Source organism: Semicossyphus pulcher, unplaced genomic scaffold, assembly GCF_022749685.1.
Source record: "Semicossyphus pulcher isolate SPU_LCO1_2020_fin unplaced genomic scaffold, fSemPul1.0.p SCAF_15, whole genome shotgun sequence".
Taxonomy (NCBI): Eukaryota; Metazoa; Chordata; class Actinopteri; order Labriformes; family Labridae; genus Semicossyphus; species Semicossyphus pulcher.
This window is the reverse complement of record NW_027211659.1, coordinates 26,775,553-26,794,334: the sequence shown is the minus strand read 5'-3', so window position 1 is coordinate 26,794,334 and position 18,782 is coordinate 26,775,553. Positions and strand designations below refer to the sequence as shown.

The 18,782-nt window shown below is 44.8% G+C and overlaps 1 protein-coding gene across 1 annotated transcript; it reads left to right on the top strand.

Annotated features, from left to right (window-relative positions):
- Positions 1 to 3,637: 3,637 nt before the first annotated feature.
- On the top strand, positions 3,638 to 10,988 carry inhbb (inhibin subunit beta B). Its single transcript, XM_069663308.1, has 3 exons — positions 3,638 to 4,025; positions 10,110 to 10,286; positions 10,338 to 10,988. Exons 1-3 carry the CDS (start codon positions 3,638 to 3,640, stop codon positions 10,934 to 10,936), a joined length of 1,164 nt encoding a protein of 387 aa, XP_069519409.1. The 3' UTR covers positions 10,937 to 10,988.
- Positions 10,989 to 18,782: the final 7,794 nt, after the last annotated feature.

The window sequence follows — 18,782 nt, the reverse complement described above, 5'->3', positions numbered from 1 at the left end:
GCTTGTCAATGGGACAGGGTCCTCTTAAAGGGGTCGTATCTTTTGAACGGATATATTCTCATTCTCATATTTTCATGGGTTTCACATTTTTGGGTGTTTATCAGTGAAAAAGTGAAAACTGCATAATGAAATCAACCAATTGTCATTCAGCTCAGGCTGCCTTTTTGTTCGCTTGTACTCAAGTCGATGAGTACCATTCCGTTACTCCTGGTGATTCTGGTTTGTACATTTAAGGCTGAATAACTGATCATAGAGCAGCCATGTTTTCTACCACTTTGGAGTGACAGTGCAGTGCGGTTAGGGGGGGCTACGAAAAATAATTAAATTAAAATATGTATAAAATTTCTAAAACGAAACAATCTTTACCAACATGATTCAAAAACATGTTAGAATAACAGAAAACTGATGGCAGAGCTTAAATATGTCCCCTTGAAAAACATTTGCAGTTTGTGACTAAAATCTGAAATGCTCTATTTAACTTTTGTTTTCTACCTGATGACATTATGTCATGTGAAGCTAATCCAATATTCTGTTTACCCTGTGACTCTGTTGGAAAGTAAACTAATCAGCTCTGACGCAGCAGGCTCGGCTGCCCAGCTTCGTTTGACCTGTTGACCTACATTGCAGCTCCTACACATGACACAGACCTGCTTCTGAGAGCCACGACAAGTACCTGCACTAGACTGAGAGAACACATGATGATAATGCGGCACATGATGTCACGTTATGACCTAATCATACTGTAATGAGTTTACTTTCCTGTCAGAAGATCACCGGGGGCGCTACCCACCCGGGCCTGAAGGGTAATAGTTATTATAACCAGGGATCTTTCAATCAGATCCTGCCCCTTCTTTTGTGCAGCCGTACTGTCACTTATAAACAACCTCAACTGTCAAGGGAGAATGCTGGGAGGGTCACGTACTCACCAGGGAGAGGCCGAGGCCCTTCTTTGGGAAACAGTCGTTATTCAAGAGTTCATTCACCACTCAGAGAAATGAAGAGAAGAGAGAGTTTCTGTTTCTCAGTTCATTTTCTTTGTTTAAAGATTTTTGTGAACACTCAACTATGTATGTGTGCCTGTATGATTTCAACAAGCGTTATTTCCTTCAGAGAGGTGCTGTCAGTCTGTTCTTGCTAAAATAATTTCTGCTGAAGGTAAAGCCTTCATACTTTTCTGTCTTCGGTAGCGACTCCTTAGTGTAGGGCTGGGCGATGTGGCCAAAATCCTATATCATGATTTTTCATATCATGATAACGATATATATCACGATGTATCATGTTTTCTGGTAATTTAACAAATAATTAGTCCATATGAAATAACCACATGGTAAAGCCTACTCCTGAATAATCCTGTGTGAATTACATATAAAAAGTACTGAGTCTCTGTTTTCACTTGGGCTGAGCCTGAGTCCTTACCTGCACGTTAATGTCCCTCTGTGGTTCGCTCCAGGTTCACTCCCGCCTGCAAGGATTACAACGTAAAGCGTTGTCAAAATTATGTAAAAATTGATAAAGCAGCTCAGCTGCTGGTTTTGTGACATCACGATAGAGAAGATGTAGAAAAACACATACGACAGACATTTTCATTTTGTCTTAGGGAGCCTACCTTAACGGATTCCAAACGTTTCCACCTGTTAGCCGAAGAGAGAGAAGAAGAAAGACAGTCGACTAGTGTATTTATCCTCTGAGCAGAGGTGTTACATTGGGTGTCAGCACACACCCACTATCCCTTATGTCACAGAGGTGTGTGTGCACGTGTAAATTGAGCCGAGTTGAATGAAAGTTCAAGGTGGATGAGTTGTGCTCAGTGAACCCAAAGTTCATACAGATGTTGGTGCAGGTTGTGTGCCCTCTTTGTGAACCTCTCAGCTCTGTGGTCTTGAAAGTTGCTGAGATAATCTGTTTACTGTCTTATGGTGAGATCATCCGTCATGTCATAATCCATCATGCAGGTATCCTCCTCGTCTTCCTTGTCAGGAGGGAGTCTCAGCTAATTGGCAGTAGTTGATGATTTATAGACGCTCACGTCATTAGAAAGCTCCCAGACGTCTAACATTTCTGATATCCAATATTTTGTTCTAGTTATATTATATTTGAATAGTCCATCTGTAGCACTTAATAGTGAGTTGTTGTGACGCTGGTTGTTTGTTTAGGTCGACTGCAAGGAAAGGCAAATTTATTCAAAGGCAACCTCAGGGCTTTGACAGAGTACACTGGAAACAGCAGCAAGCAAATCACATAAACAACAGAGCAAAAGAGCAAAAGAATCAATATAAAGTGCAAAGAATAAATATTATAACACAAACTAACAAATAAATTGGTTGTATTTTTCATCAGCCCGCCTTTAAAGTGTCCACAGCAGGAGGCACAGCTATCTACCTAGCTCTGCAGCTGCAGTGTGTAAGGACAGGTTTGTATCGGTAGATGGCGCAATTTATTTGTTAACCGACATCACGACCGTCCGTAAACTCAGCTGACATAAGTTCAAACTTTTATTTATTCGTAATTCCCCTTTAATTGGAATCCTCTATTCATATTATAATAAACATCGTGTTGATCTTCATTTGGATTATTCTGTTTGTAATGTAAACGTTTTTGAAAACAACAATGAATGACGTATTTAAAGAGACTAAAAGAGTCCTGTGTGTAATTTAATATTAGATTAGATTAGTATAATTGTATTTGTACCCTCAGTCTAACATTAAGCACAGTGAAATAACGCACTTTTAACAGCATGGACTGCACATAGTTTTCAAACTAAACCTGTGCTCCTCAGACCTGGGATCTTTACGTTAAATGATCAAATGTAGTTTCACCTTTTAAGTCAAATAACGCAAGCCATCGGGGTAAAATTATGCAACTTCCCCGGGGCCGGCGTGTTACCATAATAAAACCTTGTTTCATCCGTGCAGTCGTGGCTCTGAGACGTAGTAGTCTTAATAATCCCCCGCGTCCAGTTGGTGGAAATCCCCACGTGGTTTCGACTCCTGTATAAAAACTTTGGGTGTGCGGAGCCCCTGTTGTCGTGATTGCAAAAGGCAGAAAGGGTCTCTGTGAGCAGCAGCATCTTGCAGGACGCACGGAGCTGTTCATCTACTACAGTCGCGCGCATCGGACACGGTACCCAGCAGCAGGCGCAAACACAAAAGACGCGGGACTCACCGAGACTCACGTTGTGTTTTTCTCTTTGGGGACTGCAGTTGTAAAAGTTTCTGCATGTTCTTTGAATGGGAAAGAGCGGACTGAACGCCTTTGGACACCGGAGGGGGGTTAATTTAGAGTCCTCGTTTGTTTTGGTAGATTACACGTCTGACCTGAACGTGCTGTGACAGAAGCGCGTCAACAGTCCAAACTCTTGAGTGCGCATCGCAATCACAGAAGATGAACTTTTATTTTGTGCAGAGAAAAGAAGCATTGTTGGATAACAAAGTGAATGCATAATGACTGGAGTTAATTAGCTTCGTATGTTTGGGAATACAAAGATCTCATTGGCTTCTCTGGATATCTTGAGGCGTCTCACTTTTGGAGCACAAGTGGATGTTCTCCCGGATTTAAATTAGCTTTTACCTTTGTGTGTGTTTAATTTTTCCACTCTTATCCTTCTTAGGATTCAGACTGTAATCTTAACTTTAGAAAAATGAGCTTTCACAGCTTGGCTTTGTCCTGTTTACTCGCGTGCGTCCTCTCCGCGCGCTGCAGCTCGGTGACCGGGACAGACTCTCAGAGCTCGCCCCAGGAGTCGTGCGCGTCCTGCGGCCTGAGGACGCCGGATCAGTCGGAGCGGGTGAACATAGACTTCTTGGAGGCGGTGAAGAGGCACATACTGAACCGGCTGCAGATGAGAGACAGACCCAACATCACCCACCCCATCCCCAAAGCCGCGATGGTGACGGCGCTGAGGAGACTGCACGCCGGGAAAGTGCGCGAGGACGGCCGGGTGGAGATCCCCAGCTTTGACGGACAGGCTGCGTTCAACAACGAGGTTCAAGCGGAGACCTCGGAGATTATCAGCTTCGCCGAGTCAGGTAATAATCAATAATGCATTGCATATATCTAAAGCGACCTCTCCATGAACCCTTTCACCTTTTGACTTCCTGTAGTAGACACCATGGGATCCAGGTGAGTTAATAACTTAAAATCATGGATGAAATTTCAGTCTGTAAAGCTTAGCATGTTAATCTCACTAAGCATCATATCAGTTAAAAAAAAGAAGCCATAAACTAATTGGATCCAGTGCAGTCATTATTTTTATCATCTTATTACATCACAGTTCCCTCCTGCTTCGTTTCCAGTGGTTCGTGTTAATTCCTCCTGTTTTAGCCTGGTGGAAATTAAAAAGAAACTAGACTCAGAGTCCTTAAATTACCCCTATGTGTGTTGTCTATGGGATAAAAGGAACCTCTGAATCCAATTTCATCACTAAAGCCGCGCTCACACTCAATACTCCAATGTATAAAGCCCTCTTTTAAATACACACAAAAGTCCCTCAATTGGCCATTTATCCCTTCCTCTAAGAATGTGTATCTAACTAATTCTCACAAGTCCAAAGAGAACACCCTTTCCTCTCTCTCTCTCTCTGCCTCTCTCTCTTCTCTCTCATACACACCCCCTTTCCTACACACACACACACACACACACACCTAAAATCATCCGGGCCTGACAGAATCCAATAATTGTCCGTTAGCGCTGTGAGAACGACGTCTTTGACACAAACTGTTAGTTTAACAAAAGGAAAACATACAATTACAGACACCAAAATAGGACATTTTAAACACACACACATACACACATGCATCCTGTATTTTCCCATTGGCCCTGCCGCTACAATTAGCCTGAATGGGGTCCTACCTTCCAATGGGAATGATCTGAGTACCCTCATGACAAGGGAACAAAAGCCAGGCAATTATTATAAGAGCTCTATATGTTCCTGCTGAACTCAACATGTCAACGTTACGCAGGGAAAAGCAGAGAAAACAAAGGAAATCAGAATAATGCATGAGACATTTGAGTTTGTGCGGGGGAGTTGGTGTTGGGGGAGTGTGGAGGGGTATGGGGGCTGATATTGTGTGTGTGTGTGTGTGTGTGTGTGTGTGTGTGTGTGTGTGCCCATATTGCAGTGTTGTAAAGAATGTTTTTGTCGATATAAAGGTTCGCTGGGCTCTTTTTGCTTCTTCTTCTTCTTCTACTTCTGTTTTTTCCCCCTAGTTCTATTCTTCCTCGCACCTTTGAGCCTTTGTGTGGCATTGTACCATGGAGCTGGCTCGGGTCCCTGCTCCCTAGACCCCGTCTGCCTCCTGGCCAGCTGGCTCACGCCCCCCTCTAGATCGGATGCTGCCAGCCAGGGGGCATGGCTCGGAGGCAAGGTCTCCAGAAAGCTCTGAAGCCAGGGGAGCTTGTCCCCCAAGCATGAGGGAGCCTGAATTGTTGTTGTCACAGTTTAGGAGAAGGCGGGTTGGGGGGGCGAGGTTGGCATATGTTTAGCCAACAGCGAGCCAGCAAATGGATGTGGATAGGTGTTGATGTGCCTCGGAGCAGTAAGGTCACCTTGCGTCCCCTCAGCACGGGGTTAACTACGTGCTTGACAGCCAGGGAGCCGGCTCGTTATCTCCGGTTGCCGCAGCGCAGAAGTTAGAGGTCTGCCAAGCGGCCCGGGCAGGTGAGGGAGACGATGCCAATCTCCCTTCTCCCCTGACATGGTCCCATGGGTCCCTGCTGAGGGATTCGGTGTCCCGTATCCACGGGAGCGGAGCGGGGAACACAAGCAAGGGAAAGAAGGGAGGGCAGAAGAGAGAGGGGTGGATGGAGAAGTTTAGATCTGCGCTTCTTGATTGCTCACTATAGCCGTTCGGACCCAGTGAACTTGCAGCGAGTGGTCCAAGAATTAAGACTTCATTATGGAAGGTCATTAACTTCAGTCCGGTTCCTTCGGAGGATCGGGTTGGCAGGTTTACTTCAGGACACAAGTCTTTCATGAGGAGCTGTCAGTCATGGCCATCCTGGACCTGCTCCATACATTTTCCACATTCATTCACAAGTGTGTGTTTCAGTCCTCAATGGGCCTGGCTGCCTCTGTATGGGTTGTGATCTTATAAATGATTTATGCAAGTTTATTAAAAACGGCCTTTTTGTAAAGCTTAAACAACAACAGAGCCTGTGTCGCAGTGGCTTTAACCTCCAGCCAAAAGTCCAGCGACCTGCCTCTCCATCCTCTCCCTCCCTCCCTTCCTCACCGTGTGAGGAATTCCTGGAGTGCCGAGACTCTCGGGCCTGAGGGATGGCTGCTGCAATATGCACGTACGCCTCTCTGTTCATGTCAGAACCACAAGCGCTCTGTGCCGCACCCCTTGTCCTTCCATTGCGTGTGGTCTTGTCGACAGCAGATTTGAGTAATGAGCTCTGGAGCTGCCTGCCTTCCGTGGCTTCTTACCTGACTTGGTGGCGCAGGTGGGGACACGCTGAAGCAGCTCTTTATCCACACTAGCCCACCCAGGTGTCCTGCCTGCTGATACTCTTTCCACTGTGGGGTCAGGCGAGGCGTGTCGGGGCCAGCTCTGAATTGTTTGTAACACAGTGGATGAAGAAGAGAATATGTGTTCCTTAGAGGGACCTCAGTGCAAATAAGTCATGTAGTTTATTGCTATGTGCTCCCAATTCCAAGGAAGCCATATGATGAAGAGTTGGCATTTATTCAACCACACTGTCAACAAGATGCCTTTAAACAATTAGTTCATGAAAAAGATTGTTTAGCAGGAATTTGAACTTGCCGAGAGATATTACACTTGTAGTCCAAGACCCTACAGAGAGGAGAGAGGACAGGAAGAAAGAAACAGTGTGAAAGAGGAGAGGGTAAGATGAGTATTTACGGGAATCTCGGAAGAAGCATGGTTTAGGTGTGGTACTGCTCCAGAAACTCTGTTGGGTAGCTTTAATAAGTGGCTGTTCTGGAGCTTTCGACCCTATCATACGATCTGTATCTGCTTTCGACAGAATTCTTTCAATTTAAAGTTTAACCGTTATCCTTCCAACATACTTAAAATACTACCAAGTGAGGTGCAAGCTCTGCTCCTGATGAGAATCATGCGATATGATGGGAAGCTCCAAAGCAGCTACTAAAGTATCCTTGAGATGAGATTGGCGTGTCATCAGGAGATGGTGTTAACGTTGTTATAGTGGAGCTCCTATCCTCAATCCAGTCTCCTCCATCCATCCATCAATTCTCTTCTGCTTTTCTGGGGTCAGGTCGCATTGGCAGTATCCTGAGCAAGGTATTCATGATGTCCGTCTCCCCAGCAACCTTTCACAGCTCCTCTTGAGGGATCTTGAGGCCTTCCCAGATCAGATAAGATATGTGATCCCTCCAGCCAGTTCTGGGTCCACCCTGAGATCCACTTACAGCTGTACATGACCACAAAACCTCCAAAGGGAGCCGTCAAGTTGGCATCCTAAACAGATGCCCAAACCACCTCATATTTTAAGAGTTTAATCCTAAACTTTCTGCCTTTCTTATCTTTTGTCTCTTCTAAATATCTTTTCCTTTGCAAAAACATCTAACACTGTGGGCATCCTCTCTGCAATGTTGTCAGACAATCTGAATAACAATCTGTGCCTGTCAGTGGCAAAAACATTCACTTGTCAAGGGCATACCTTGTACTTGATTTGCCCTGAGATCATTTTGTGGCTGCTGATTGAAGCGATCTACTGGAGCAATTCCAAATAGTTTTGTACCTGTTAGTCATTTTGACCCCAAAATGTGCAGAAATGGGCCCCGGGTTTAACACCAGAAGCAGCTAACTGCTATTTATTCATGATCAGTATTCTTTTTAGGCTTCATTCCTTGACTTTTTATCACTCTGTCAGTGTGCTCGATGGTGTGAGATACCCCTTTCATCTAAGTTTGGAGCTGTTGAGGCAAGTAAGAATGTAGTGCGCTGAATTAGGTAAGGGTATTCAGCTGATTCCTTTATGTAATTCCCTTCAGATGGATTTCAATATGTACTCACCGTGCACTTGATACTTTACCCACAGGCTTTGGTATTCAGAAGGCTCAAAGTTGATGTATTCCTTACTGTGGGGTTGGGTGTGTGTGTGTGTGTGTGTGTGTGTGTGTGTGTGTGTGTGTGTGTGTGTGTGTGTGTGCATGGATGGATGCAAATGTGTGTGTGAAGTGCTTGAGCTCCCAGCTGACATGTTAGAGTGGAGAGCTGGTCTGAACAGGTTTCTATGTGAATGTAAAGCCGTGCTTTACAGGAGGAAGAGGCGTGAGGCGCCTTAAAGAGGGGGGGCCCGTCTTTGGTGGCCACCTGTTGACACTGACACACACTAATCAGTCGGCAAACAAAGTAATTTAGCTGCTTTCAAAGGCGCTGCTCTGCTTGGGCACATTGTACCAAATCTCCTGAAATAGAAACCTTTCAAGTTACCTCAGGGTAATTTGGAAGACATCATTAGGCTTAGAAAAAAAATACTGCCAGGGAGAGCCCATCGCCACCCTAAGACTCCCGGGATCTCTTCATTGTGCTGCTGCAGAAAGTGGCCAGTGTCATGTAAATGGCTTTTATTTTTGCCTCATCATGCTTTTTGCTGGAAAGCCACGCGTTTCAATGGCGGGCTGCAGCGCGGCTGTCTCCCAGTGCCTCACAGGGGGCTTTGTGCTGTCACTCTCCGGGTGCTCACACATGGAAGGAGGGGGAAAGGGGTGGGGTACGGTGGGGGTGGGGTTTCTGGGGGGGGGGGGGGGGGGGCACTAACATTGAACTCAATGAACCCCCCGGGAGCCTTGGCCGTGTCCGCCAACCCTCCCACCCTCCCACCTTTCCTACTTGCATCCTTCCTCCATTCCTTGGTCTTCCTCTTCCCTGTTCTCCTCCCTGTCCCTCCCTCCCTTTCTCTCTCTCCCCACCTCTCTCTCTTTCTTTTGGCCCCTGTCACTTACAAAGCTGGACCTGAGGCCAACTGGGCTTGATCCCAGAACTGGCCTGTCACAGCTGGCCTATCAGGAGCTGCCACAGAGGTCACCTGACACAGTGATTGAGAGCAAACAGAGAAAACAAGGGGGAAAACAGCCCTTTAAAGACAGAGCGGTGCCCTTTATTAGGAGGCTTTCTGCTTTTTATGGGGGTACATGCTGTGTTTGTGTGTGAAGAAGGGAAACAATCTTAATCCTTTTTTGTATATTTGACAAAAAAGTAGTAGAACAAGGTTCACCAACTGGCAATGCCCAGTATTTCTCTCATGGCCTTCAACGGCCAACGTAGGTTGTCTGTTGTCATGTTTCAGTTGATCAATGTGTAGCATTTTGGTCACGTGATCACAGGCGATGTGATGGTGGCTGAGGACATCAGATGTGTTGTTACATCGCAGAAATTATACCTCATCCTTCAATGGATCCCACCAGGGCTGTGTGCGCTCGCCTCTTTTATTCGTTTCATTTGTAAATTGGTGCCTGAGAGATCATATGTTGAGGTCTGTTCTTATGCTGATGACGCTCTAATCTTCATCATGATATGGAGCAAGGCAATGGCCCAGTCCTTAATTAATCTGTTTATTGATTCTTGGTGGGGGTCCCAGCACCATGTGTCGTCAAGCGTGGCCCAGTGGCAGCAGATTAGCTGTTTGGAGGGTCCAAACAGAAAGACATGGACTCATGTTAGGACCCTCAACATCGTCATGATGTTGAGGGTCCAGATGTTGAGTTCTAGATGCGTCAATAAGGGCTGAGGTTTGGTGTACCCAAAGGTAGCACTTTCAGAGATACAAAGATACGAATTGTCCTTTGTTTCAACCTTGAATGCCTTTTTTTCTCTTCTCCATGACTCGTGGTGATTACTTGGGTGATATAGTTTTTGTGAAATGTTGGTGTATAATGCCTTGTATGTATTTATGTTGGACAACCATCTTTAAAGTAGATTTTCCCTGAGGGACTTTAAAGTCTTACTCGAAAACACTCTGTCCTCCTCACTATAAACATCAACTGACTCATGTTAACAACATTTCATTGCTATTTCAAAGTCAACATTTTAAAAAATGCTTCCCACTCAAATAAGCAATGTGTCATTGTTGCATGAAGGCAAATAGAGAGTTAAACCATTCCTGTTTTCTGTCTCCAACAGATGAACACACATCCAAGACTGGTCTCTACTTCCTTATCTCCAATGAGGGCAACCAGAACCTCTACGTGTCCCAGGCCAACCTCTGGCTCTACTTCCGAGTCCTGCCAGGCGGTCCTGAGAAGGGCCTCCGGAGGAAGGTGACGGTGAAAATCCACTACCAGGAGGCCGGGTCTGCCAGCGGTGCAGAGGGAGGCCCAGGAGGCGGCGGTGGTGGTGGAGGGGGAACAGGTCGCTGGACACTGGTGGAGAAGCGGGTGGATCTGAAACGCAGTGGCTGGCATACTTTCCCTCTCTCAGAGGCAGTGCGGGCTGTGTTTGGGAAAGGCAGCCGGCAACAGGACCTGGAGGTCCACTGTGATGGCTGTGAGACAGCCGGCGTGGCCCCAGTGCTGGTGGACCCAGGTGACCCTTCCCATCGGCCTTTCCTGGTGGTGCGAGCTCGTCAGGTGGATGGAAAGCACCGTATTCGCAAGCGAGGGCTGGAGTGTGACGGCACTAGTGGGGGACTTTGCTGTCGGCAGCAGTTTTACATTGACTTCCGCCTTATCGGCTGGAACGACTGGATCATTGCACCAGCCGGTTATTACGGAAACTACTGCGAGGGCAGCTGCCCGGCCTACATGGCAGGTGTACCGGGCTCAGCCTCATCCTTCCACACGGCAGTAGTAAACCAGTATCGCATAAGAGGGATGAGCCCAGGCTCAGTCAACTCCTGCTGCATCCCAACCAAGCTCAGTACTATGTCCATGCTCTACTTTGATGATGAGTACAACATTGTAAAGAGGGACGTGCCCAACATGATCGTGGAGGAGTGCGGCTGTGCTTGAGTCCACTCTGACCCCTCATGAACTTGGAACAGTCAGAAAGGCCTTTTGTACAAACGGGACGTTATTGTACGGTACACATATACAATATATTTATACCTACTGTATCTGCAAGCAACGTGCACACTGGTACAATCAAGCAAGTATCAGTATTGTGTCCATGTGTGCATGCGTGTTTGCAAGTGTGCTTGCGAGTGTGTGTATTTATCAGAGTGACATGCTTGCTGTCCGAGTCTCATTTGGCGACAGCCGGTCAGCAACAGGACGAGAAGGGAATGATAATCACCAAATGATACTTTGCTCTAGTTTGCCATTTCTAGTCAAAAATAATGGCTCATCTCCTCCTCTTGTATGAAGATAACAAGCGCTTAAGGAAAGTGACAGGATCAGCCGATGACATTGTTGGCTTCAACCCCACGCTCCTAACCCCGCTCCTCTGAACCCTCTTAAAGTACTTTAAGCACATGACAGACTTTTGTTTTTATAAAGCACTGACAATTCATCAGCTTATACAATTCAGAACACCAGCACTTCCCTTTATTATGCCGACAGACACAGTCTGACTGTCCTCTCTGGTGGAATTAGACGGGCAGCGCTTAATGCCTTGCAGGATTATACCATCCGAAGAAAGGCAAAAGAAAGTCCTCTACAGAGCTGCTGCTGCTGTCATTCTTGCTGTTGACTATGGGCCTCAACCTCAACTTCCTGCCTAAGAGTGCTGCAGGCCCTGCTACCATGACAACCAGGTGAAGATAGATCTCGTAAGTGCACTTCACTTGTGCACTGGGAGCAACAGAGAGAGAACTGCTTCCTCCTGCCCCATTTAGGCCCAGTAGAAGTGGGCCTTTGGATGTGGAGACTCTAGTTTCGGCCCATCGGGCCACAGTGCAGTGCAGCACTTGCAGAAACTGAAATGCACACCCTGAATAGCACTTGTATAAAGAAATGCCTTCCAAGGGGTACTGAGTGTCCTGTCCTATCACTAAATAAGTGCCACATGAGCTATGCAATGTATAGTAACCTATACCCATACTCAAAATGCTCTCTTAGACTGAATCATCTTTCCATCTTTCTCTCTATCTCCTTCCTTCTCTCTTAAGTCCTCGACTCTTTATCAATACTTGAAATGTAATCTTTCGCCTGCTTTCCAAAGCGAATGATTGTTGTGACGTTTGCACTGAAAAGTTGCGGGATTAGTGAAACAAAAACTGCCATTGAAAAGTTATTTTTATAGAAGAAAATTGAATTTTGTTTCAAATGTATTTTACCTAATAAATGGAACCAAAGAGGCCAAGATTTTAGCTATTGTACTAAGATGGCAAGGCCATTGACTTACTGTGTACAATACTGTTTTGATCATTTGCAATAGGCCTACCACTGTATCAGGGTACGATATATGATTTCATTTCTTAGCTCTATTTTCATTCTCTGTTTTGTACAATAAGCAACACTACATTTTTCATCTTTAATTCTATTTTTGTTTCAGTTTTCTATTTAATAAGAAAGTTATTTTTAGTTTCTGTCTAAGAATCATTTAGTCAAATAAATGTCATCTGTACAGTTTATGTAAAATAAAATGTTTTCTTAATTATTTTGTAACTTTAAATTCTTCCCTGCGTCATGTTGTTGAGACTTTGTGTGTATCTTTCTCCTGATGAAAATGGGTTGGGCCCTATATTTTAAACTGTAGGGTTTTATAATGACAGAAGAGAAGCTTTGGGCTCATTAAAATCCAAAAGGTGGAGCTGAAATAGCTGTGCACTACATGAAAAACACTTGCACACCCTGGGCTTCGTCTGTTCTGGTTGAAACATAAAACATTTCTGTCTTGCTGTCTGTCACGACTGAGTGTCTCTTATATGCCGGAGCTGTAAAACAGTAATTACAACTATGATTAACAGCTACAGTGGAATCCAGTGTGGCTGCCAGCACAAAGACCTTCACATACCTGCTTGAGTCCTTTTGGCTGTAGCCTGTATTGATGTGTGTTTGCGTGAGCACTTTTATTTTACTATCTGTAATTGCAACTGGTAGATACGGCAAACGGTTTAACATTTAGTCACATCTCATCAGTGGAGGTAGATATAAACAATTCATACTCATAGTTCAGATACTCACAACTCCTCAGCTTTTTAACATTGACATAAACTTATTCACAGATATTAAATATTTACGGGTTATAATACAAGACTGCATATCTATGATGTTACTTCAACTCCTTGCCATTCTAATTGATATAACCTACAACTCAATTATTACAATTATTAGCAATTATTCTAGCTATAAAAAAAATCAACCCTGACTCATCAACATTGAAAGACAGCTTTGGTTTTCTAAACAGTCAGAATGTAACAGATATCTAGATTTGCATCATATCATCCAGGTCTACACTAAGTCTCTGACTAGACTCTTCTCCTCAGTCGTCCTCCGGTGGTGGAACGAGCTACCAAACTCCACTCGGTCCGCAGAGTCCCTTTCACCTTTAAGAAGAAGCTAAAGACCCAGCTCTTTATGAACACCTCTGACCTTAATGAGATTGATGCTACTGATGATGATGACATCGAGGGTGTAGTTTATGCTGACTAGGATTTTAATGACGATGATAATAACTATAATGATCTTGTTGAAGTTGCTGATGATGATTGTTATTATTTAAGAAAAAGAAAAAAAAAACGCCCTACACGCCGCCTGTTGGCACCAGTGTCCGGTCGCACCTGAAGCTGTTTGTTGGCACTTACTGACTTCGTTCCCTCCTGTCCTGATCGTTGCGTGTGTTGTATTAACTCTCAGATATTCGTCGCTTTGGAGAAAAGCGTCTGCTAAATGAAATTGTAACAATATTTGCTAGACACTATAACTCACTGGAAAGAACTAGAAGGTTCTAGTACCATTAAGATAACAACAATACCTTTAATATCTAGTATTCAGAGACACTGGTTTAGCTCAGTTGGTAGAGCAGGCGCCCCATGTACAGAGGCTACAGTCCAACTCCCGGTCTGCCGATCCATTTGGTGCATGTCAACCCCCACTCTCTACTCCCCACATTTCCTGTCTCACTTCATCTGTTTTATCTAATGAAGACAAAAGACAAAAAAATATCTAGTATTTCAATTATGGGAATCAAGTAAATGAATTTCTGTTGATTGCAGATCAACATAATTAATGTTGACATCATTACTTTGGTTATTGGGTTAATATCCAGGACATATCAGAAATTCACTTGCTGATATCTGAAATGTGAGATTTTCACAAGAATCTTTTTTTCTACACGGGGAAATTCAAATGTAGAACTCTATTAAAAAAACAACACCGCTCCCCTTCAGCCCGTCTTTAAAACGAAACGTCTAACAATAGTGGGTCATACGTGGAGCCACGCAGTCTGCTACATCAGAGCACTTTTTCCCTGTGCAACATTCTGTTTCTCAAGGTAGGTCTACAGTTGCCATAATTTCAGTGTGTAAACACTTTGTGCAACAGCACAAGGCTTGCCCGGCCGAATGTCTGCCTGTGCCAACACCTACCAACGGCAAGGTCTCATGTAATGTTTCTGCAAGGCTCCATCAAAACACATCACATGTTCTCGTAAAATATCAGTCAGATAATTGCTCTAAATGTATCTATTAGGACCTGCCAAGGAGCGCAATGAGATTTGTTTGCCTGCGGGGCAAATAGCATGTCAGGGAGGGATCAGTTTGAATAACGCTTTACCTGTACCTGGACGGTTGAGTCAGCAGCAGCAGCAGATCGTGTCTCCAAAGGTAAGAAAGAAAACAAATCACTGTAACGGTGCGTGTGAGTGACAAGCAGGCAGACAAGAAGAGAAATGATCTGTCAGGAATGATCTGATGCCACTCAGCTTGTTTTTAATCTCCTTGGTGGAGCCTGTACCTCTCCAGAAAATGACAGTGTGTGCTGAGAGCAGGAGGAGAGATGTGTAGCTGTCTTGTCATGCTTCCTAATGCATGCCAAAATCTCCACAGCTGGAATGTTAATGACGCTGAGCAAGAGCTGTAGGCCATCAGGCTAGCTGCTGCTCACTGAGGCCCACACACTCGCATCAATACTCTGTATCAATAATCACCGGAGCATTGGTGCAGATCTAACGCTCTCGCGCAGACTTATATGTATACATAATCTCTCACATGTGCTCATTCCCAAAGTCTCACATATCCACCATAAACAAAACACGAACATGTATGCACACACACACACACACACACACACACACACACACACAACCTCTACAACCCCTCGTTATCAGCTTAAACAAATATTGTCCCTCTGCCCTCCCTCATCTAATACAACCCTAGGTTGAGGTCATGACAGCTGCCAAGTTGACAGGGTCAACTGGTTTATCACCACAACGGCATTCGTTTTTCCAAATCAGCCCGCTCCACATTGGCTAATGAATTTATGACTGCTCATCACCTGAGGCCAGGAATTCCTCTGCTTCACCTCGCTTGTGCTTTTGGCTCTGCGGTCTGCAGGAATGCACCGCACGAGTTGGTGATGATTTTTCAGGTCAGTAACGGATTCTCCAAGAGATTTATCTTGCTTTTTCAAAATGCCACGAGACTTGCATCAACTGTAACTATGTAATATGGGGTCTTATGTGCGTAATGGTAGGCATCTCAAAAGTATTAGACATTAGTTACAATCCACATGCTGTCTTTTAAGTTGTAGGAAACGTTCCTGATATTGGGTTTAAATTGTGCATGGTTAAGATTAAACATTTATTACATAATTAAAGTAATGATCTAATCTCAGGGAAAGTCCCACTGCAGACATTTGAGTGTTTACACTCAGCATTGTCATCGTCGATGAACGGCTGTGGTTGTTGAGAGTCAACAGGTTTGTGTATTTGCAGCTGCAGGATTTACATGTGGGCCACTGATTTGTTTCTGGCAGTGGGTGTTGAGCTTCTTCAGAGTTCACCTCTGTTATAGTGCAGCACTAGCTAACGCTACGCAGTCTTTATCAAGCATTTCATAGCTTTGAGAACAAATAGGTGCATCTCAACTAACTTTGCATGTGTATGCTAACTGCTAACTGTGATTGGATAGTAAAGCATTTTGTGAATCACCATTTAGTTAATTTCACCAACTGAAATGAATCATTTCAGATGGAAGAGCTTCTGCTTCCTCTTCTGATTTAGACAACTCAAACACGATGTTAAAGATATAATCTCTATAAAGATTTTCACGTAAATAAACATCTGTTAGGTCACTATCTATCGACGAATGAGGTAACACAATGGTGACTGAGCCTATGGCCCACTGATGAAAGCCTTTGCATTTGCAGTATTACAGACTGGGTGTCTGTGCCGACTCAAGCGGCGCCCAGTGACGCGTTTTCCATCAGCCAGCAGTGGTTGGTCTGCCAGAGAGGGTAGGCGGAGCTAAGCGGCTGCTTTCCGCTCTCTGCAAGTGTTGCGAGTAAACAGTAATCTACTATGGCTGAACAAACAAAGAAAAGATGGATGACCACAGATACAACTTCAACAAGAAGTGAAAATCCAAAGAGAAAGAAACAAACTCGACGCTCAGATGAAGCAAACAGTCTGAAAAGGAAAGCGACCGTCAGCCAGGAAAATCAAGAGTTACAGCCGGAGCCAACCGTGGACGTCACACATGCAGCACTGTCTGGATATCTGGGAAGTGTGCTCCCGCAGTTACCGTTTATCACCATAGGTGCCGCCAAAGAGAACGAAACAGAGATGTTTGAGATTACAACTTTAAGGGCTGCACTGCACTGATTGTTACATGTGCCATTAGACAGAGAGGTAGATGTCAATCAAAGTATGATCTGCCACGTCATCGTCAGCAAAATGAGCTGATTCTAATCACTCAGATTTTTGTGGATGCTTAACGAGACTTTGACAAATGCCCAGACGCTGTAATAGAATAAGACCCCATCAAAGATTCTTCTCAGCAGAACCCTGCTAATAAATGAGTCCGCTGAGCTAACACAACAGGATTTCTATTACCGGCGATTACAGCCTGACCCTTTGTTTCAGCGCTTTGAGAGCATGTAGAGGCACTCTTATTCTAAGGATTTATGGCGTGGGCCCCCTAAGACACAAGGCTTATTCCACCCCTGTTTACTTCTCCCTCCAACCCGAAGTGACATTTTGACCTCTGGAGCAACGTGGACTGCGGTCCCTGCTCTCTCTCTCTCACGGGCAGATTAGTAGAGTAACAAGGCTTTTCAACTTGAAAGCATATTTGCGAGCACTAATGAGCAAAAAACGTTGTTTCTGTCTTTTTAAAATTCAGTCTTTGTTTGAAAACACGGCAAGAAGGGAAAAGATTTGTATTTAACCATCACGACTTCTGTAATCAGTTTACCAAGACGGTGGCGTAACAGTGGCTTTCTTGTTGACTTCTCACCATGGGAATTACCCTCAGTAGAATAAGTACAATTTCCCTTAAAAGACAGGGAATATGTTCAGTGCTGAGAAAACTGCAACAACACTGCCTCTCAAAGCTTTTCCCAGGTCAGTTATTCTGTTTTCTCTCCTGAATGTTGTAGCCGAGGAGGTGAGGGGGTCAACATGCCGCGGTGCACGGTGTGTGCGCGTGTGTGTATTTTAGTGAGTCCACATAATGTCATGTCATAATGTCAGGGTTGTTCTTCCCCATTTTAGCAAAACAACTGAAGCCTTGTCACCAAACTCGCCTTGCCCCCCTCCGTCCTTCTCCCACCCCAATCTATGTCTCCCCGTCAGCCCCCAAACCCTGTCACCTCCTCACCCCACCTTCCACTATCCTGACCTCCTGACTCCCCGAGCACTGAAGGCACACTCAGGGGCCACAAAGCCCTCATTTGTGTTATGTATGGTGGCTGGTGCTGGCCTAAGGATGGCCTGCCTTAACCTCTATGATTGGAGCGATGTGATAATGGGGATTGAGGGAGGCAGTGAAGGTGGTGGATTGTTTGAGAGTGAGTGCAAACTCACTTTCAGTTTGTTCTTTTCTCGGTAAACCAGAATATAAAGATTGCTTCTAGACCAGGGCTCCAACACAAAAGTTAAACAGGCTCAGTCAGTTTTTTGGGCTTTTTATGCCTTTATTTTAGAGAGAGAACAGTGGATGGTGGCGGAAATGGGGGAAGAGAGAGAGTGGGGATGGCACGTGAAGGGCCTCTGTATATGGTCGCTGATTTAACCGCTGAGCCAAACCGGTGCCTGGATTTTCATGCTTTTAAATCTTGGCCCTAATTTTGGGTCTAAATAAGTTGAAGTCATAATCTCGAAGATTTTAATTTAAATAAATGTCTGTTAAGTCTCTATCTATCGCTGAATGAGGTAACACAATGGTAATTGAGCCTATGGCCCACTGATGAAAGCCTGATGAAAAAAATCACAAGCGGCGCCCAGTTAGTGACGTGTTTTCCATCAGCCAGCAGTGGTTGGTCTGCCAGAGAGGGTAGGCGGAGCTAAGCGGCTGCTTTTCCGCTCTCTGCAAGTGTTGCGAGTAAACAGTAATCTACTATGGCTGAACAAACAAAGAAAAGATGGATGACTACAGATACAACTTCAACAAGAAGTGGAAATCCAAAGAAGAAGAAACAAACTCGACGCTCAGATGAAGCAAACAGTCTGAGAAGGAAAGCGACCGTCAGCCAGGAAAATCAAGAGTTACAAAGTGGACGTCACACATGCAGCACTGTCTGGATACCTGGGAAGTGTGCGCAATTACCGTTTATCACCACAGGTGCCGCCAAAGAAAACAAAACTGAGATCTTCAAGAGAAGCACTTTAAAGGTACAAAACGTTTTGGAATTGCTCCAGTAGATTTCTTCAGCTTACAGCCATGAAACTGGCTGTAATGGCTGCAAAGTCATCCAG